This window comes from Ctenopharyngodon idella, chromosome 1, assembly GCF_019924925.1.
Source record: "Ctenopharyngodon idella isolate HZGC_01 chromosome 1, HZGC01, whole genome shotgun sequence".
NCBI classification, from domain to species: domain Eukaryota; kingdom Metazoa; phylum Chordata; class Actinopteri; order Cypriniformes; family Xenocyprididae; genus Ctenopharyngodon; species Ctenopharyngodon idella.
In genome coordinates, this window is record NC_067220.1 from 30,021,851 (window position 1) to 30,044,682 (window position 22,832).

Sequence of the window (22,832 nt, forward strand, 5' to 3'; positions counted from 1 at the left end):
AGTTCATTTATGTGTTTAGTCTATAGGTTTGCGTGTTTGAATGTGTATGTGCACAGATGCTTGGTCTTTTTTTACAAAGTGACACTGCCAAATTACTTGTCTGGTCCGCATAACACAGAAAAATTAGTCGTGTCCGCGGATCCATGCGAACTGGAATAATTTTGATAACGTTTTATCTATACATAGGGGAAGGAAAGGGAAGCAGGCCTTCGCAGGGGATAGTTTAAAAAAAAAAAACTAATAAAATGGAGTGGGAAAAAATACTGAACATCATTTACTCACCCTCATGTTGTCTCACCCTCAAAAGAAAGAAGTCATACAGGTTTGGAACGACATGAGGGTGAGTAAATGATGACAGAATTTTCATTTTTGGGCATACAGTCCCTTTAAATTTATGGTAAAAAGCAGGTATCAGTGGTTGCCAGAAAAGTATACTGAACTGTTGGTGACTATATATTTTACACTATTTAACTGGAGCTGTTTTATTGAGGTGATTGATCCTCACTTAACAACAGTAATTTTAGTAATATTAATAATATTTTTATTTTATATTCTAATAACAAGAAATTGTATACCATGAGCTTCAACATGTAAAAAAAAAAAAAAACTTGTAGTAGGATACTAGAATGTAGGATTTTCTCTTGAAAAGTGCAAGCAGCCATTCACATGCAAAGAGAGTGCGTGCCAGAGGTAGACAGAGAAAACACAACATCTGAAGCTAAAGGTGAAGTTTATTATTATAGACTTGCAGATTTTTGTGGAGTTTGATATTACACGAACACAGAGCACACTGCCACACACAAAGACACAATCAGGGTGACACATGACAAATAATGCTATAAACATGAAATAAATAATATAAAATGCAACATAAAACACTCCAGTGTAACTGATAACAAAAAGAAAAAAAAACAAAAAAAACAAAAAGAAAATCTAAACAAATGTGATGGTCTGGTAATGTCCTGTCCACCATGTTATAGCCTCAAATAAATTCTTACAGCTAAAATATTTTACAGTCAATATAATAACATTTTTCTCCCCGGTAAAATTACTAACACTTTTATAGTATGACGCGCGTTCCCGTACTGGATAGACGTCATCGTGCGCGTTCCCCTTCTCGCGCGCTGGTTAAAAAGAAGGTGGAAAGAGCAAAGAGAAACATGTGAGTGCACTGAAGAGCATGCAACAGACAACTTAGTGCAACTTTTGATCACACGCATCAACCTTTGTGTACCAACGGGATTTAACTTTTGGGCAAGGAGACGTGCTACGATTTCTGTGTATAACCTGATCACTTTTCTTATTTCTTTATTTTATTTTATTTTTTTTTTTAAATATGTAATTTCGCATTAATATACAATATCATGTTTTTCCCATTTTAACAACATAATAATCAGCACTTGTCTTAATTTATTATCGTATTATTTGTTTAATATCTTAACTATTATTTAATTCAGACTACTTTATTAGCGAATAGTTGCTTAATCTAAAATAGTTATTTTATAACAACTTTCTGGGCGCGTGGGGACTGTCATACAGCACTCCTGTTTATTTCTGAGCAGTCGCGTGTTTCGCTTTTGGTTTAATCCCTGTAAAATGAAGCATTTGCAATTTGTGCTCTTGTTGGCCATCGCGGCCAATTTTTGGGAATGTGGTGATGCGAAATTCGGCGAGAAAGGAGAATTAAGTCCAAGGAGGAGGAGATGTTACGATGGAAGTCTGCCGAAACGCCTGAAGAAGAAGGAGAGAAAACTGTCACTGGAGGGAAGCGGTGGAGGGGAGGTTTGTCACAGGCTCTATCCTCGCGTGTCCTGCTGTCCGTCCAGGAGGGCTCCGTATCAAATACTCCATCGGAGAGATGCTCGGGTATGTTCAGGCTTCTTGCAACCTCAAATTAGCCAAGTGATTCTCATGCGTGTTTTGTTATGGCATCTGTTTCATAATTTGATTAGGCTATAAGATGTTTGTAACAGCAGTATGCAGAAGAAGAATGGGCATTCATGTAATGAACATATGGATACATGGAAGCAGTGTTGGACACAGTAGCATGTGCATTTAACGCGCGTATGCGTTCAAAAACAGTGAGCGCAGCGAAATGTAATAGAACGCACGAGTCCTGAGACGCGTTTTTGAAAGTTGAACTTGTCTTACCTTGACACGGCGTCTTATAAACAAGGCACGAGACACCGATAAACGCAGCGAGACCTTTCGCAATAGCAAAACACGTACGTCGCGCGACTGTTTACATTGAAAAACAATTAAAAACAGCTCGGACGGAGGTGAGAACGCGTGCGGTGTTTCTATCCTGACCTGCTCTTCACTCGCGAGCACGAGGCGTATGAATGAAATCGCTTCATACTCTGCTGTGAAAAAAAAAATATTGTTTGTGTAATCTGAATCGCTCTTAAAAGCTGTTTCTGGAGTTAAATGTTCGTATGTATACACTACTACATATTTTGCGCAACTTTTCACGCTGATGTTTCAGTGACAGCATGTGCTTCTCGTAGTGATGGATATGATTTACATAAAACAGATGGGACACAAATGTCTCTTGATCGGTAATGAATCGCACCTTTCTGAGGCTTTCTATAGACGTGAGAAGATTCATCTCAATAGTTTTATCAATGAACACATTCTATGCCGAGAAATCTCTCTCTTTTCTCATGTAAACAACCTCCGCAAATCGACATACGCGGCTGGGTGGCATCGCACGTCGGTTTGTGACAAAAAGCCATATTGCATCATTTAATTTGCTCAAGTCATGCAAATAAGAGCGAGGCTGAATGGAACAAAAAAGAGTCGACATCTCCTCCTCCCCACTACACTGCCCACACACGGAGTCTTTTTGCTTATGGCAAAAGAATAACAACAACACCATTGTGTTTGTTAGTTTCACTAATGGGTGAAGCTGGAGAACATCATTCTCCCCCAGTCCTTGGCTCTGTCCAAGTGTTAGTTAATTCCTTTGAGAGGGAGTATTTGTCCTGCTCCCCACCCCAAACTTACTTACACCAATTCCCAGAGGGCCAAAATGGTTTCACTTAAGCGGTTTAAAACAAGCTTACAGGTTTTGTGGGGAAGTTAGCTCAGTTGTGGTTTCATTTGGGGGTTCATTTGAACTGTGAATTGTGTGAATCATGTCAGGTGATTCATTCGTTAAATCATCTATTTCTTGACTCTTATGGTTGCGGTGACTTCGATCATCGATCACCTTTCCTGGCACCTCAGTGAGAGCTTGTGAGGGTGTAGCTGCCCTCATTGTTTGTCGCTTAATGACGAGCGATTGTTTTCAAATGAGTCTTTGTGTGTTTACGCTTGTTCTGTCAGTCTCAGTGACAAAGGATATTGTGTGGTGTGATGTATAATCCCAACATCTGCTCAGATTTCACTATATAAACATGACTATCAATAGATTAGTCATCTAACTGTAGACATGTTACCATTTTCATGCAGAGAAACACCTTTTCTAAGGATCTGCTATTAACAGGCCTCCCAAAATCTTTGTTGAGTAATGGACAGTTGGACCTAAACTCATATATGCCTCTTATTTGCACTGGCATGTTTCAACGGTAGTTACATATGGCATTAAAGGGCTGTGATGTAGACCGTGGTGTGATTTGAAGCAGCTTTGAGCAACTTTTGGCATTTTTTGGAAAACACAAAAAAACAAAGGTCCTCTTGTTGCTGGTGAGGCTGATGGCAACATTGGAGCCCATCCCAGCAACATATGGGAAGAGTGCATGGTTGAGAGCACACAAATGCTTCTCTCCATGGACCATGTGCCAGTCCATGGCTCACTAAATCAATGGGCAATTTAAAGCAGGAGAGTTGCCACTCGCAGACCAGGGTAACACACCAACCACTGCAAGACTGAGACCATAGCTTGAAAATTCACAAAATTCCAAACTATCTAGTTTATATAGAGGTGTCAGTACATTTTTGGACACCGTTTTATCTTCCAGGCACAAAGATGGTTTTGATTCACTCGAAGGAATCTGGAGAATCAAAATCAAAGAAATCTGCCCAAATGGTTTACTACGCAGAGCAGTGGGCCGGGAAGGAGGTAGGCTGTCTATACGCTGTCTGCTGGGTGTGTTGGTCTAATTGACTTGGACAGACTGCTAATTTGTTGATACCAGCACGGGAATGATGTGCCCGTCTATCTGTAAATTGGTGTTTACACATGGACCTCACACAGAGAGAGAGGGAGGTTTACCAGACTGCTGCGGCACAGGCACATGTCTGAGGAAGGGAGCAGATTACATTGTTGTTTTATTACAGCTAATTTGTTACATAAATAAGCCTGCTCATTTTCACTGCCCTAATCTACTGTTTACTTTTGTTTGGTGTCTTAAGAAACATTTCGAGTATCCTCATTTCGATCCGTTCGCTCCAGCATGGGTTCAGCTGCCATGCGAGGTGCAATTTTGGCTTAGCTGTTTGTGAGCTCAAATAAACAAATCAGGAGAAATCAAGTCCACATGGATGTGTGGTGTTTGTTAAGAGAGATGTTTAGAATGCGAATTGCGTCCAATTAACGAGAAAACATTCAAAAAATGTGTGTCAAACTGCTTAGTTATTATTATTTTTTAAATCTTATCTATCTATATCTATCTATCTATCTATATCTATATCTATATATATATATATATATATATATATATATATATATATATATAGGAACAACTTTGTAGCATGAGTAAAATATCGATTAGCCATTAAGTTCTACCCTTTGCTGGATGTTTTCTCTCCTCAGATCTTCTCGACCAATAACACAGAGTGTTCTAGACTTCTGGAGGAGATTAAGTGTGCCCATTGCTCACCACATGCCCAGATGCTCTTCCACTCACCCAAACTTGAAAAAGCACCACACAGAGAACAAGACCTACCCCGCTTATGCCACGACTACTGCCAAGAGTTCTACTACACCTGCCGTGGACACGTACCAGGTAACAAACAAAATTCAGAGTTTTGCATAAAGATCCTCAGAAACTTCATAAGGAACTTCTCTTCAACTCTTCTGACACATGTATTGCAATTATTCCAATTGAACAAATTACCACAGATTGATTAATGCATCAAACTGAATAGGATTTATGCCAAACGTGACATGAACAAAGAGGAAAACAGGTCTCATTGCATCCACTTGTCGGAGGAAGTGTTAACGGCAGTACTAACTGACGGCGATATCTATGGACTTTTAAGATAATTAGCTAAACTAGCTGCCGTTTTATTTGATTTAAATATCCAAAATGTTAGCGAGAAGAAGAAAAATAAAACTTTTACATATCATTCTGCATATGTGATGGAGATCGGTGCTCATCTTTGCTTGCTTGCTTTGAACGTTTCTTAAGTAAAACGGCTCTATATTTAACAAAGCACTTACAAAATAACTGAACCAGAAGAAATGGTACCTGTTTTACACAATACAGAAGTTTGCTGCGCTATTGTGGGAGAAAAATCTGTTGCAGATATGCATGGCAAACTTACTTTGAAATAGAGAGATTGTTTAATCTGATGTTTGGCAGATACCATTCAGGAACCACTTGTTGCAGGTTCTTTCTTTTTGTCCCTTGCAATGACTTAAGTATCACAAAATGGATTAAAATTAATAGTATTACATAAGCATTTAATATATAATATATACATGATAATAAACAATTTAAATATTTTATATTTAAAATAAAAAACAAAGTATTTTAAATTCAAAATAAATAACATAAAATATAAGTTTAAATTTAATGAAATTCGGTTTGTTGAATACTAATGAACCCAATGGCAACATAATGGAGAAGTCAAAAACAGAATGAAGAACTCAAAAACATGCCTTAGTGCAGATCCCACCTTGAAAGACAATCTTTATTAAATCACATGAATATAATGTAAATGAATACCTTTAATCCTTCTTTATGTTGCTACATTGGCATTGATCACAGAGGTCAATTGAGTGCTTCCCCTTTTTTGATTTCTCAAAAAATCCTGTAATAGCTTTTCAAACTCTATCATAGTTGTTGAGCTCAAATATAAACACACATTGGTGGACACACACCCCAAACAAAGCTCGAAAATCTGTAATGAATGAATGTAAATGAATGATTTTATGACCTGTTTCTTCCCCTCGGTCCTTTGGCAAGCATCTTATTTTACGTCAGCACAGCCTGCCAAGATGTGTTTGGTGTTTATGTGCGTCTGTCTCTGGGTATGTGTGTGTGCGCAGTCTGACTACGGTCTAGACATGACTGACACTCACACCTCAGCTCACCAGCAGAACACACACACTTTACAGGATGCAGTGGAAAACGAGGCCTGTTCAAGGCAATGCTCACATAATCAGTTTGTTTTTCTTGGTGGCAGCCTACGTTCAATGAAAAGACAAACATTAAGGCCTCTGAAACGTAAGGGTGGGGGGGGGGGAGGAACAGATGGCAGTGGGGAGGAGTCCGAAGACCTGAAAAGCTCTAAGCCATCATGAGGTTTGTATTTTCTCCCAAACATGAATGACATCAGGGGCAAACATCCCATAGCTGCTCTATAGTGTTGCTCTATCAACAGTCGCTGCATGATGCATTCCATCAGATGGAATGGTATGCAAAAGCTGGCCGCCAGACCAAACCTTCTTCCTATCAGCGCAGCCATAACAGATTAGATGGGGGCCGATTTACAAACAGAGAAAAAACACAAGCCACACGCACATACGCACTCACGGAAATGCGAAATAGACCAACAAATCAGACACTGTATACATACAGTTTACCTCTTGGTCTTCCTCTATAAAACAGATAAATAAGGGTGTGCAGTCTGTTTCGACTTTTTGCTGAGGGAGGAAGCATATGGGAAGGAGAAGGAGAGAGAAAATAGTGGTAAAGACTCTGAGAACAGGAGCCGGGGCCAAAAGACTTTACCCCCTCCCCTCTCCGCCTCCCAAATCAGCATATGTGGTGACGAATGACACATTTATTTTTCTATAAAGGTTGTGTATATGTAAAACTGCTGAAGTGCATCAAGATGTCAAGTACTTTGGGTGGCCACCCAGGTTGCTTTGGAAGATAACCAGATGGAAGTATAACTATAGCGCTGAGGATGTGGAGTCTTTTTCTCTCTGTCCTGTTTTTCGTAGGCCAGTACAATAAAACTAGAACGTATTGTGGAGGGGCTGAGACCGTAGTTGAGGCCACACAGTGTTTTTGCCATGTTTGGGGTAGTTATAAATTGTTCAAATTAGACAGTTCATGCAATTCATTCATATACATATTTTTTTAAGCATGTTTTTAGACCATGATTGCACATTGGTTTTCAACAGTAAAACAAGCCTTCATTTCTTCATGCTGTTTACTTTCAGTCTCCTTAGATTAAGGAAAAGCATTTCAGTTCCAAAGTATTAATTTTATAGCCATTCTGTCTTTTAAATGTATTGATCTCATTTGATTTGGTAAAGATTAAGCTATAAATTGGGTTGATTTAGGTTAGCTCATAGCATTTTAGCTAGCTGATTTCAACCACAATTAATTATTTGATTTGCATAACACATTTGAAGTATTCAGCAATGTTATTGCAGAACTGGATGAAAAATCTAATCAAATAGAAGTTTAAGACTTGGCCTGTTGCTCCAAAAAATTTTAAGCCCGGAACACACCAAGCCGACGGTTGGCCGTCGGGCAGTTTTTGTTCATCAGCCGACTAAGTTTTCTTAGTGTGTTCAGCACCGTCAGCTGAAGTTGGTCCTCGTCGGCTTTTTTCCGGCCGATTCGACATGTTGATTCGGCGTCGGAGCTCGTCGGTCAGTCGGGCCATCTGATTGGCTGTTCAGCTACTGCCACCTGCTGGTACGGAAAGGCATTTCTTCTTAGGCAGGCGCAGAACGGATGTGCTACTTTGCTGTCAGGTGTCAAGCGTCGGTTTGGTGTGTCAGGGCAACTTTGGACCCAGACGGTGACGACGTGAGCCAACCCCGCAGTCTGCTTTCGTTGCCACTAGTTCATCGGCGTCGGCTTGGTGTGTTCCGGGCTTTAAGAGGATATATTCCCACCCCTCATCCGCACAGACCCTTTTTTGATGACCTGAACACTCACACTCTTAAAAATAAAGATTCCGTAGCAATACCATTGAAGAACCATTTTGAGTTGCCCAAAGAACCTTTCAGTTAAGAAGATTTCAATGAAATGAAAAACCCTTTTCCATTACAAGAAACATCTTGTACACTGGAAAAATGTAATGCATGTTAAAGGTTCTTCATAGAACCATAGTTGCCAATAAAGAACCATTATTTTTAACATTGCAGAGTCATGAAAAATCTGAAAACATCAGGGAATTTTAAAATGATGTCCTTTAGGCCTGGAAAAAAAAAAAAAAAAACATTTACAGTCTTTAGAAATAATAGACAATTTGTATTGTGAATAATATACTTTTTCTACCATATTTTATCCAATTTTTGAGTGAATTATTCTTTTGAATTGTTCCATTGAATCCAAATTGGTTGAACTGGTTCATACATCAGTCTAAATAATTAATTACTAAATAGGTCTGAATCACAATGATTTCTGAAAATACTTATCCAGCAATCTGAAATAACCAGACATTGAAAAGGCATGGAAAAATCATGGAAATTTAAAAGTGTGGGAACTGCATAAATGTTCTGACCTCTCAGCTACTATTGACAACAACTCCCAAACCCTTACCTCTCACACCAGCAGGACCAAGATAACCACTGTGGTTTGTGTGTGGGTGGCATGGCAGTGTGAGTGTAGGTGGTGGTGGGTGTGCTTGTGTGTTTGATCTCACTGTTGTGTTTAGATGTTTAGGGATATCCTATCACCTCTGTTGTTGGTGCTGCTGCCTCACTCCCACCCGTAGCCCCCTTCCTCAGACGGCATGGGGGACTCGTTGGAGATGAAAGGAAGGAGAGGAGTGTGTTTGTGTTTCTATCACTGCTGTATTTGCTCTACTCCTCCCCATGAGAGGGTTTAGCTAAGGTGGTAACCATATCAGTGTGGTTTTTAGGTCACGCTGGGGCTGCCAAACAGAGTCCTGTTCTCTCCCCTTGTCGTCGTACTACTCATTCAGCCGAAAGCAAGACAGTTCCTAGAAACTGACCACGATTTAGGTGCCACATGCTTAATATTTCAGGTTTTTCATTGCATTCCTCAACTCTAGATGTGTGAATTATGGTGAATTTATTTTGGCTACTATTGGAGAAATAAATAAGGGTGTTTTCGCTGAAAGTAAGCAAGCAAACCTAATCTCTGAAATATAATCAATCAGTTTGGGTGTGCACTTATCATTTATTTGGACTTGACCTGCATGTTTCTACTGAAAAATATAACAGTGAAGGAGATACAGACCGAGCGTTTGGCATTTTTGGGTTTAATTAAACTCGCAACATACGGACCACACATGCCTGAAATGGTTTATAATACCTTACTGGGGTTTAACCATCACATCATTGTAGCACTCAGAACTGTGTATCAATGTGGCTCTGTCAAATATGACCGTTTATAACAAATGGTTAAAGATCTGGACTGGTATGAATGACCATGACTTGCACTTGTCAGATATGAGAGGCAAAAACAAATGTCTTGATTTGAGACTCAGTACTTTATAAATGCACCATAGACAAGATTGGAATTAAGCTTGGCACCGGAATCACCACCAAAACATCCACACAATAAGCCGTCTGATGGCTGAGGACATACTTGAATCGAGTACAGCTTTGACTGTAGGGGATTCAGTTGGTTTTGGAGGTTATTACATCATCAATGGACCCTGTGTGGTGTCTATCTCAGGCTGAGACCAGTTGTCTGTCTGTCTGTGTTTTTTAGAACTGTTCCAAGCCGACGTGGATGAGTTCTGCCAGTACTATGGAAGGAAGGACGGAGGGCTGTGCTTTCCAGATTTTCACCGAAAGCAGTTGCGACGAGATTCCAACTACCTGTTAGATGAAAAAATAGAAGTGATTAACAGGTATATTTAATACATTTTTATAATTACTGTTGAAAACACAATTCTGATTTCAGCTTAGTTTGTTTTATATGGTATATTCAACATAGTTTTTAAATAGTACAAGAATAGTTCACCCAAAATTCTGAGAAAATTAAGAGTTCATTTATGAAGAATATCCTGGCCAGTCTTTGCAATACAATGAAAGTGAAATGGGGCTGTCAAGCTACTTCAAAATGCCAATGGTCCACATGACTTGTGTGATATATACTGTATCTTGTCTTCTGAAGTCATATGATAAAAATTTTAACAAATAATACAAATATTCACAAAACTCTTGACACTGCCCTAGTGCTCCTTGGCACGTCAATGAGAGTATAGAAGAGAAGTAACAATGTCTGATTTGTGAACTAACTGTTCCTTTTTGAAGAATTAGTTACACCAGTTTGAATGATTCATAAATTATTTGGTTCTGAAATTCATCTCAGACTCAATCTTGTTGCAACAGCCAATGGCATGGAAGATTATCAATGAATAACCACTTTGATTTTGTCACAAATTGTACTGTATGGCTTCAAAAGACTTGGAATCTAGTGAATCTATTGAAGTTGTATGGACTACTTTTACAGTAATTTTGCATCCATTTTGACACTTGAAAGCTCCAGTTCCCATATATTGTAACTGCATGGAAAAGAGGCCCAGTACATTATTCAAAATTGACATGAGGGTGATTAAATAATGATGAAATTTCCATGTTTTGGATGAACTATTCTGTGTAATGACATCTGCCTGTAACAACATTCATCATCAGGCATGAGAGAAACTTCCTTACCGTCATCCCATGTCCCATGGCCCAGTATGACTGGCCTGCTTTGACTACTAGGTCATCAGGGTAGCCTGAACAAGGTCACTAGAGACAAGACACGCCTGACTAACCTTCCATGTCACAACATTCCTGCATGTACTCGTTGACTGGTCCACTGCCCCCTTTTCCAAACCAGAGCTTTGTGTCCAGACTGAGTTTAGCCAGCTTTAAGAACACAAAGAAAGTGCTTATACTGCAGGAGCTCCGATCCGCTAGTGACAGTCAGAGGGCTTTGACCATTTGTGACAGGACACGGTGACGGATGTCAACTGAGACTGGCTCTGATGAAAATTTAGCTCATAGCTGATTATCCTGCTGATTGTAACCTCAGAATAGTGTTATTCACTTTGTACAACTTATAATAATGGATATATATGTACGGTCACCAATACAACCTGTAGGAATCAACAGATCTGGGGTGTTTCCCAAAAGCATCATTAGCAACTATGGTCACAAGTTCAGTTACTAATGTAATTCAATGATTCTACATTTCCCGAAACCCAGGTCCAACGTACATTCTCAAAAAGCATCGCCAATTTGGGTGGTTGGAACGACAGCTTTCGAGCTGTGCTTAGAAGCATAGTTTCTTGTTTTTATGACGTGTGGACTTAAAAAGATCATGTTCTTGTGCACAATAAGCAAGCTAACATGTAGTACATTCTATATCTTTCATTCCATTTAGATATTTATTTCAATCTATATTTTATTTGTCTAAAATTAGCACCGTTCTTGGAGTGCCAATGAGCGTAAATGCATAAGAACCGCCATGCATGAACCACAAATATAGCCTATGAGAGTATGCCAATTACATACTGCATGTAAACGTGATAAAAAATGTGCTGTTTTCTGTTGTTTAGTGTAAATGAACTTTGATAATGTGACATTAATTGTGATTTTGATCAATTAATTAGCACAAGTTATTACTCCACCCTCTGCGTAATGTCATTAACAACAGTCTGATATTGATGAAGGTGCAACCATGTTACTATGGTTTTGAGAAACATTCACATCTAGCTAATTAATCCCTCCAACTATTCATCACACTATGGTAGTTAAGCAGTGAGTTACGTCGTTGTAAGAGAAACCCCTGTCACCCTTGGCATACCTTTACTTTACTTCAGTTATTAAAACGATTTGATTTAATGACACCTTTCAGTGAAGTGTGCCCTTTATCTCCTTGCTGACCTCAGTTGAGTGTTAACCGTGATAAATGCCTCACTTTCATGTGACCTATACTGAGACAAATAATCATGAGCTGTGAATCCACCGTGTGTTTTGAGAAGGTCCTGAGCCCACAGTCATTGTAAACGAACGTCATAATTCTTCATCGGACCTCCCAGTGCGAAGGGCCAGTAAAGCAACATATCTGATCAGGCAAAGTGACTGCTATCGCGTCAGACTGACGTTACTCTACAGCTCAGGCATGGGATGTCAGGCATACGTTCACTGCCAGTCCACCCCTTATTACATCAATGGAAAATCCCTCCAAGACTGCTTGTTAACAGGAGCACCCACACCGCTGATTCCCTTGTTTTATTTAAGGCATAATGTGAGTTGGTGTGCCCCCACATCAAATGTGACTTGCGGTTAATGGAACACTTGTTTCACAGCTTGAGAGCCCCCAACGTCTGACTATGTTAAATTAACTTCCACTGTGGGTTTTTATTCAGTCTACTCCTGAACCAGTCTGTCAAGCAAAAGAATTGTTTATAACAATTCCACTTACACAGTTATACTGTTAACTACAAAAATTAGACTTATAGTTCTTGAATTTGATTGGTACAGGTAAATTACAACAGTTCTAAAGCCTGATGCATGAGCTGATCTAACTAAATTTCTAATCCTTCAATCCTCCTAATTCCATTCCCTTCATACAGAAAACATAAACACAACTGCTACTGCGCTCAGGAGATCCTTAGTGGTCTTCGACAGCCTGTTGGTGTGGTGCATTGTGGGGATGGATCACAGCGGCTTTTTATTTTGGAGAAGGAAGGCTTTGTACGAATCCTAACACACAACATGGAGCTCCTAAAAGAGCCTTTTCTGGACATTCATAAGCTGGTCCAAAGCGGTATGAAGGTAAGTGGCACTCAGCTTTTGTTTGTTGGTATTGTGGAGTTATCAGTGGGCTGGACTGACAGTAAATGTTTTTTGTTTATATATTTAAAAGTGTGCTCAGGGATTTTTTTCCTAATTAAAAAGTGTTATATGTATATAAAGAAAGAAATATGAGATGTATGTTTATAGTCATGTACACTTATGCCAGATTAAGATTCCAGTCTCATCTGTGGCCTGAAAATTGCATGTTATAGATAATATTGTGAACAATTAATCCATGTATGTATAATTTTTTTGGACCTTGTGATGTTTAATCGAAATAGCATAACTTGATCTTCTGGTGAAAATGACTTCTCTCTGGTGGCGAATGCCGATCATCTCCAATTATTAAGTCTGCTTATATCCCGCCCCTTCGACTGCAAGATCACATTAATTTTTGAGCGCATTACTTCATCTCAAAATCCAATCAACAACTAATGGATAGAACCAAGTCCCTGCACTGCATATATTGTATTTTACAATAATCCCTTTCACTCTGATGTATGTCACAGTATGGAAGAAAAGATTTGTTGCTCCTTCCGTTTGATTGTGACTTAAAAGCTACATCCAAGACCAAGACAAATGCCATGTCGGCTAACGCAACATCAACCAAAAATGACAGAGAGCACCTTTAACATATTATACTATGCAAATAAGTCATCAGGATTGTTTATTCCGAATCATATCCTAGTGGATTGTTACATGCCTCTAATACATTCTTAAAAATGCAAATAATGGTGAGTTTTAGCTAAACTTAAACAGGTTTTCTCTCCCAACATTGCTGACATATCTGCCTCTGATGAGGAACTAGCTCCTAATTGATATTCATGCAGCCTGACCTCCCACCATCAGAGAAGTCTGTCTCCCATAAATCAGGAAGCCTCGCTGAAACCTGAAAGATCTGTTGTTCATCATTTTGGTTTGGCACCTTCTCAGACAAAGCCGAGGTGGGAGAAATGAAGCCCCCTAACAGAATAGAATCTTAAAGGAGCACAATAACAACTTCTATGGATTTATTTCCATTTTTCCTCTCCTCCTACCACAAATCAAAACCTGAATGGAGGTTGATACTGAAGCCAAAAATAGTGTTGGCACAACAATTATATTATTATACAAATGTATTCTGTATGTGGGCTTCTATGTGTGTGGTTTGCTTGCTGTCAACCTGACTGCCAGCAGAGGAAACCTTGTGTTTGGTTGTTGAGGATCAGTGAGAAAGGCTGAAATGTTGCCAGCTGTAGCATTTGCTTACATGCATGTCTGTCAGCAGTAGTTATGGCGTGTGTCACAACAGATGTTTATCTGCCCCCACAAGAACTGAGGCATTCTGTAATTCGAGAACATTTCATTTAGGAAGTGTCCGGAGATGTAGGAAGAGACCTGCTTTTTGACAGGAAGTTTATGTATATTGCATACCTCCTGTTGCTTCATTTATAAAGGGAGAAAGAGCAATTATGGAGTCAACATGCAACAGCCCCACAGGAAAGAACCCAAATGTGGCTTATCATCATTAAACATAATTGGCTGTGGATAAAGCAATCATTATGACAATTAGAGTAAGCTCAAGCCCTAGCGGTTCCCAAGAGTGCTATTCTGTCAAGTTTGTCCAAGTCATTCTGAGTAAGCCGTGTTTACTTGGAGCATCAACAGGACATGTGCCCTTTGTGCCCGTGGAAGGCCTCGAGACCCGCTGGGACCCAACTTGGGCATGAAGGGGAATGATAGTGTTTTATCATAACTTTGATTCTAATGTTCTGTATTTCCTTCAAGCCCAATCCCCTCACTGCCAATTAAGCCAAACTGCTTGAAAACAATGCTCTGTCTACTTGAGGGAGTCTCCCAGAGCACTGTGGGTGTTCTCTGATGAAACCATATCTCTTCACTCACGCACACACACACTGTGTTACATTATCAAATATTCTGTGCGACTTGTGCGCTTTTCAGATTACTGCTAGAAGTTTTGTACTGAAAAGCAAAGACACCCTTTCCTCCATGTACTGGTCATCTCCCCTCTCTCATTTTTTCCCCCCAGATCCATAAATTTATTCATAAATACCATAACATTTTAACAGACTTTTATCCACCAAATCAAAGTTATGTGGTTCAATCAATGAGCAGAAACATGCAGGGGGAAAACAATAAAAATTATATCATAAGAGAGGACATATATATCTCTTAAAGGATTAGTTCACTTTGAAATGAAAATTAGCCCAACCTTTACTCACCCTCAAGCCATCCTAGGTGTATATGACTTTCTTGTTTCTTGTTCCACATCTATCCATCATAAACGTGTACTCCACACGGCTCCGGAGTGTTAATAAAGGCCTTCTGAAGCGAAGCGATGCGTTTTTGTAAAAAAATATCCATATTTAAACAAGTTATATGATCGAGTCGAATATCGAGCTTCTGCCAGACCGCCTTCCGTATTCAAAGAACGCAGAAAGTGTAAACCTCTTGCAGTTCACAAAGCTTATGCTATGTCATGCACCTTCCCTATTAAACTTACGGAAAAAGTGTAATTGACGCGACGCCAGTTTACACTTTCTTCGTAACTTTTATACGGAAGGCGGTCTGGCGGAAGCTCGATATTCGACTTCATAACTTGTTTAAATATGTTTTTTTTTTTTACACAAATGCATCGCTTCGCTTCAGAAGGACTTTAATAACTCTCCGGAGCTGTGTGGAGTACACATTTATGATGGATGGATGTGGATGGAAGCACTTGGTTCAGCTCATACTCATTGAACCCTATCACTGCCATTATAAAGCTCGGATGCATCAGGATATTTATTAATATTTCTCCGATTGTCTTCGTCAGAAACAAGAAAGTCATATACACCTAGGATGGCTTGAGGGTGAGTAAAGGTTGGGCTAATTTTCATTTCAAAGTATTAAGACTAATCCTTTAAAATATTAGATAATTTGACCTTTTTATGACAAGGCAAGGTTAGGTAAGGATGTAAAATGTCATGTCGTATGACTCTCCAAAAACTTAAATGCAACTCATAAGCTATTCAAGGTGTTAGGAAAATATGACTTTTTAGTTAATGGTTAACACCACATGACATTTTTAGAGAATTGTTGCATAAATGATACTTTTAAAACCATATGAAACCATATTTGTTTTAAGCTTTTTTTGAAAGATTTTTCTTTTTCTTTATCGTAGACACTCTTATCTGTCACTGACCCAAATGTCTCAATTCTGATCTTCTAATGAAAGAGTCAAAGATCAAATACCTAATACATTTTTGTTTTTGGCCCAGCGGAGACATCTTTGCCTTTTTGCTTCTGCTGCATTGATCTCGCAAGGTGGATTGCACTGGCTGCTGTGGAAGCATGCCATATGATTGTGGTCCCGTTTGATTTATTTCAAATACTTTATTACACATCTGTGGCAAGTCGTCAAGCGCAATCCTGCACCAGCCTGACTACCATGAACTGGTTTCAGCAAAGGAAGAGTGGATAACACTTTATTTTACAGTGTCCTTGTTACATTTTCTTACAATAGTAATAACAGTAAATTGCGCATAATTACATGCAACAAACCCTCAACCAAACCCTTATCATACCCTAACCCTATAGTAAGTACATGTTGTTAAGTAATATTATTCTGTACTTAAATATATAATTACACTGTAACAATGACACCTTAAAATAAAGTAAACGAAGAGCGCTATCATTGGTGCTTAAATAGTTAACTACCAGTTAACTATTTTGGGATGTCTTGCAAACTCATTACCGTGTTCCAGATGCTGAAAAAGAGTCATACAGTAACAAGCAAAATCCTGAAGCGTAGGATTTCAGCGCCCTAAAGTGTTTATCTTCTAAACTATTTGTGTGAAATAGCACTGATTCAGTCCATGTTGACGTGATAGGTACACAAGTATGGTACTGCTTTGTTGTTGTCCTTGCTAGAAGTAGTGAAGAAGACATCTGCACGCAATGTGAGCGTAGTTCCATTGTGGTGTATCAGCTAACTCAAGGGGTCCAGCTGCAAAAAACTATTTCTTGCCGAAGCAAATAGATCACAGCATGTTGTGCACTCTGTCACTTGACACGCACAGCTGTTGAGCTCTTTCAGCTAGACGAGCAGGAGGGCTCTTGACTCTGTCAAAAAATAAGTATCCTAGCTTTGACAAATGGACCTTTTCCTCTCTCGTCCTTTGACTCTTTTAACAGTTCTCTTTGAGAAACAGCCGCTGCTTCGCTGTCATCTCGCATAGCTTCCTCTGAGTTCCTGGACGAGGTTTAGACTTTGCGAGGACCCCCGAGACAGGATGAGCACCTGTGATAGAGCCATTCAGAAGATTTGTGGATTGCTCCAGAGAGCTGCCGCTGTAATGAGTGAATGTTATCCTACGATTCGATCTGCTCTTTTCACTGCTTGAAAGTGAGCGATCCTCACCCAGAACTCCAGTGCTGTCACAGGATTAATGTGTGTTAACAGGTGGAGGAGGGGGATTTGACTTGGGTCTTGGGATTCATTGTGTTAAACTAAATGGAGCTCTGAATTAGTGTGAGCATTTCAGATTGCCTTTGAGGTAGGCACACATTGTTTTTCTCCAATCAGCTTGGGTGGAATGCCTCTTTATGTAGGATTGCCTGAGCCAATAAGGATCAAAAGGTGCTCAGAAACAATGTGCAAGCCAGGCCATGCATCAAGCCCTGAAAGGCAAGCAGCTGCCGATGGGTTGGGTGGGGGGGCTAGGAGGGAGGCGATGGTGCTCTGTTCCTGTCTGCAAATTCATCTGACCCTGATGTATTCTCACTAGCATTCTTGCTGAGAAGCTGTTACAACCTAATCTTCGGACTGTCAAAGCAACAGGCAATGCACAGAATGCTTACAATAACATAGCGTAGAACCTCTTTTAAAGCCACATTGCAGAGCTGAAGCATTCCTATCGACATCAGCATGCTGTAGTGTTACCATGATTAAATGTCTATCAAAAGTTCTCGTGGCTGCTACAGTGGAACAGTGTGTACTAGCTTTGCAAATAAGCTGAGGCTTGTACACATAGCCCTACATCTGCTATGATGGATGGAGGGAGGCTATCATGAAGTTTGTCTTCTCTTAATTAAGTTTTTGGTAGCACCCAGAGGAATGGGCCTGGAAAAGTAAAGTTTTTTTTGTGCCTACTTGTTGAAGGAACGATCATTAGCAAAAGCTAATATTTCAGCTAATTTACAGTTGTTCTTTGGTGGTCCCTGGCCTGAGATCATACGACTCTCTGGAATTCTTAACTTGACCTGCTCCCTCTGTGTTTGTTTTGGGATTCAGGTCAGTGCATCAGGAGTCCAACATGTTGGGAGGGAGTTTCGGGGAAAGGAAGAATGTTTCATTCGAAAATGCAGAGAAAGGATAAATGATATCAACCTGCTGTTAACTCAACCCAACCTCATTTTGTGTTTGATTAATGTAGAACAGACATTTAATGGGCATCACAAAGTTTTGCTCATGTTTTTGCTCTTTGTGGTCAACTAAAGAGGCCTCCTGAGTGTTATTATTCCTGTCCCTACAGATCCAATTCGAACTCCTCTGGAGCATTCCAGAGATGGAGCACTAGAACTTGAAGCCTATCCGAATTGGATTACTTCAGCACAGCCCAACAGAGCTGCTCTGACCAATTTATGATCTGTATGTTTTGGCGTGTACCGTGAGCTGAACCACACCGTTAACTTCAGCAATCCACAGAAGACCTCTCTTTGCTAAATTCCTGTGAGAAATAAGAAAGGAATGCTGCAGAGATGGCACAGCCAGCTAATTTCATGAAAACTCTATTTGTTTACTTATTTTGACAGCCAGTATCACTAAATTGTTAGTGTATGTGTTGTCATTAAACTGCTGTTATGTCTTATCCCAAAGCATTAAATCATAATCACTTTTCAGAGACTTTCCTCAAACCCATTTGTTCATTCATTGATTTGTTCCTTCATTCATGAGGCATACGCTTAGCAATCCGTTCATTCATTTCATTTGTGTTACCAGAAAGAAAACAAAGTTGGAAAGATGAAAGGGAGGAAAGCCCAACATTATTACTTTCCCCAGGAACTAAAGCGACATAGCTGCTTATTACAACAGGCTATGATGAGTGGACCACCAGAGTAGTGACAACTCATGTAGTTGCCTCCGGGATGAGAGGTTTTACCTATTACACAAGCAATTTCAATGTTTTCCAACTTGTTGCCAAGACAGTGGGAGTGTTTTTTTTCCCCTTCTGTCCATTCTTTTTCTTGCCTCTCTCAAATTTTGCACGGGTTTAAAAATAAAAAAGAGAGAGAGGAAAGAGGGTGGACGGGGGGGCTAAAGGAATCCTGGACTTTTGTGCTCTCTATGAACTGCGAGCGAGCTAATGAATTGTTTCAGCCACTCAGCACTGCATTCACGGATATCCCCCAAAGATTACACACACAAATCACTTGCACAATGGAGGCCACAAGGAGGGCCTGGGCATCCCAGAGGAGCCTGGCCCCAAATACAAGCGTCTATAACCAAGACAGGGTTGGTGAAAAGGTGGGTGTGGAGGGGGTTTGCTTGAAGTCAAATGTTTTATAATCATTTGTAATGCAGTAGTCAAGGAGAGGGGAGGTAAGAAAAAGCAAGGGGGCAAGAGGGCATGGGGTAACTGGCCCCCATATGGAGAGAGACTGAGATGGAGAAACACAGAGAGAAAAAGGAGAGAGAGAGAGAGGGGGACATAGGGAGGCACTGCTTTAGCATTTTGCAGCCCAGCCCAATCTAAAAAAGGGACATAATTAACTTCTGGATTCTTTGTGTACCCCATCTGACTTGCAGGGAGGAGATGAAAGGGGCTTGCTAAGCCTTGCATTCCACCCCAATTATAAGAAAAATGGAAAGCTCTACGTCTCCTACACGACCAACCAGGAGCGCTGGGCTATCGGACCACACGACCACATTCTTCGTGTAGTCGAGTACACGGTGTCCAGGTAATGGGAAACCAGTCACAGCTTGACCAAACTAACCCATATTCAGATATTGTCTAATGACCCTCTTGATTAAAAAAAAAAAAAAAAAAATATATATATATATATATATATATATATATAGATAATGTATGTATGTATAATTGTCTCAAAAAAATGGGGGGGGTCATTTGTAAATGACAAAACCATGCTTTACCCACACATTTGGTCCCCCCCAATGTCAATATGTGGTGAGGGCCTTGGATCAAACACTTTACACATGGACGTGCATGCGTAATGTTTGTTTTCCATGTGGTTTTGGATCTGTCTTGAGATGCCAAGCTCCTCATGAAATGCTTTCACTGACAGTGATGAATGTTTTATAGAGATATGTAATCACAACATATAATTATCACGAAAGCTGACATCCATTCTGATTGTGTTTTGCTCTCCAGCTGCAATGCAAAACACCCAGCATTAACAAAACAAGCTGAAGTGTACATTTCGTCTTAATCACATTGTAAATGAGCCTTTCAGATGCCAAGCTTGCCAGTGTCATCTGGTTGGGAGTTATAATCAGGCTTTTCTTTTCTTTTTCTTTTTTTTTCTTCTTCGGTGTTCGGTGTATTTCGATTTTTAGGGGCAATTTGTCATCATTTTTTTAAACTTTAAATATATTAAAATATATTTTTATATCTTACAATTAATTTTACAGATAAAAAATACAAATAAAACACACACACACACATATATATATATATATGTATATATATATTAATGTATTTTTGTATTTAGTTTTCTGTGGCCTGAGACACTTGCATAGGCTTCAGCATCCCTGCGACCCTACACAGGACAAGCATTTTGGAAAATGGATGGATGTAGATTTGTGTTTAAATTTATTGTAATATTTGGTTTTAGGAAAAATCCGAACCAGGTGGATACAAGGACTACTCGGGTGTTAATGGAAGTAGCTGAGCTCCACCGAAAGCATCTGGGAGGGCAGCTTCTCTTTGGGCCTGATGGGCTTCTGCACATCATTTTAGGTGATGGCATGATCACCTTGGACGATATGGAGGAGATGGATGGTCTGAGGTACCGTATTGAATGCAGTAGCTGTGATAAATCAGGCACTATTGATGAGTCAATCTATGATGCTAAATAGTGATTACAGTATTGTTTTAAATATGTTCAGTGGAGTGTTTTTCTGCCTTAGTGATTTCACAGGATCTCTCCTTCGGGTAGATGTGGACACAGATAGTTGTAGTACGCCCTACTCTATACCCAGAAACAACCCCTATTTCAACAGCACAAATCAGCCCCCTGAAATCTTTGCCCATGGACTGCATGACCCAGGAAGGTAAGGTCAAATATTTCACTTATTTTCCTTTCTAAAAAAACAAAACAAAACACTATAGCCAAAAGTAAGTGGACATTCAAACATCACATTGATTCTCAAGCATTTAATTTCAAAACTATTGATAATTTGGGAGTTTGTCCTCCCTAACAGCTGCTCTCCATTATATGTTGTAAAATGGATGTGAGAATTTGCACCCATTCAGACTTAAGGCCAAAATATACTTCGTTTTTTTTACGCGTACGCACACAGTCAAACGCGCAACCTTGCAAAGTATACTTCATTTGTCACGTGAACACAGGTGTTCGAGCAATCTCTCGCCACAAGTTACAACCCATGTAAACATCTTTGTATTCTTTCATGCTAGAGTTGTACAAATGAGGGTACTTTCTAACCTCAAACCTCAATACTTTCTAAGGACAATTTCTTGTCTGTGTAGCTCTCCATTGTCGCTGTAGCTTGCATGCGTTCCGGTCTGTTCTGTTTATACTGTTTTTTTTTTCCCAACTACCTTGTGAATTGACACGGCTGCCACCTTGTGGATAAACGAATTACTGCAAAAAAATGAAATGCGCATGTGCGACCCACAAAAATCCGGCGGCGCACGTACAGTATGCACATACTATTCTGATGACGAAATTCGCATCACGCGCACTGTACGCTGACCCTCACATACGCGTAAAAAGTGAAGTATATTTTGGGCTTTAAACATCAGTAAGGTCAGAAACTGATGTTGGACGATGGGGTCTGGCTTCCAGTTCATTGGAGCTCAGGTCTGGGCTTTGTGCAGGCTGGACAAGTTCTTCTACACCAGACACAGTAAATCATTTCTTTATGAACCTCGCTTTGGAAAAGAGCCCACCCAAACTGTTAGCACAAAGGTGGAAGCACACCGTTCTCTAGAATGTAATTGTGTGCATAGCATTAAGGTTTTTATGGAATTAAGGGACCTTGCCAAACCTATGAATTAGAATTATATATTGTATAATTAAATAAATGGTAATATAACAAATATCAGTGTTGTTTAAATTGCCGCTGTCTTGAGAAATGCATTTACAAATAATACTTTGTGTTCTAGGTGTGCAGTGGATAAGCTCCGCATGGACACCAATGGGAGTCTGCTGATCCTGTGCACAGATACTGTTGGCAAAAATACGACAAGAGGCAGGATCCTACAGGTCATCAAAGGAAAAGACTACGGTATGTCTGTTAGAAGTGGCTGGTTTCTGAAAACATGATGGATTACTGTACAAGCAGAAAAGCTTTTCAACAAGCCAAGTAGTTCCAACCAGGCAACCACTCAAGAAGTTCCTGTATTGTGTTTCAGAAAGCATTAAATTGTCAGTCCATGTACTGGTTATAAAATAATGTTCAGTTTTTATGCTGAGAATCGAATGTCTTCGATGGAATGAGGGTACGTTCCAAAAAAAAAAGAAAAAAAAAAAAAGATCAACGTGTTATTCAAGAATACCATTACAATACTATTGTTTCATAACGTGAGAACACACTTTAAATATAAAAATACTTGTCATTCCAGGGGCCTTTATAGAAGCTCATATACAACAATATAATTTATCGCTGTCAAAGAGCGTTTATATGGTCATTTAGTACTTTGTTGAAACACAGAATGACCAACATAGCAGTTCATCTCTCAGTCGTGCT

At 39.7% G+C, this 22,832-nt stretch overlaps 1 protein-coding gene across 1 annotated transcript in view; it reads left to right on the forward strand.

The window, feature by feature from the left end:
* The first annotated feature begins 425 nt into the window (after window positions 1–425).
* The window catches only part of hhip (hedgehog interacting protein), a 40,989-nt gene continuing 18,582 nt past the window's right edge, over window positions 426–22,832 (forward strand). Inside the window, exons 1-8 of the mRNA XM_051894732.1 lie at window positions 426–1,866; window positions 4,757–4,949; window positions 9,816–9,957; window positions 12,676–12,877; window positions 19,689–19,840; window positions 20,735–20,908; window positions 21,030–21,173; window positions 22,249–22,370. Coding sequence (XP_051750692.1) covers window positions 1,597–1,866; window positions 4,757–4,949; window positions 9,816–9,957; window positions 12,676–12,877; window positions 19,689–19,840; window positions 20,735–20,908; window positions 21,030–21,173; window positions 22,249–22,370 — 1,399 coding nt within the window. The 5' untranslated portion in view covers window positions 426–1,596. The remainder of the gene's footprint in view (window positions 1,867–4,756; window positions 4,950–9,815; window positions 9,958–12,675; window positions 12,878–19,688; window positions 19,841–20,734; window positions 20,909–21,029; window positions 21,174–22,248; window positions 22,371–22,832) is intronic.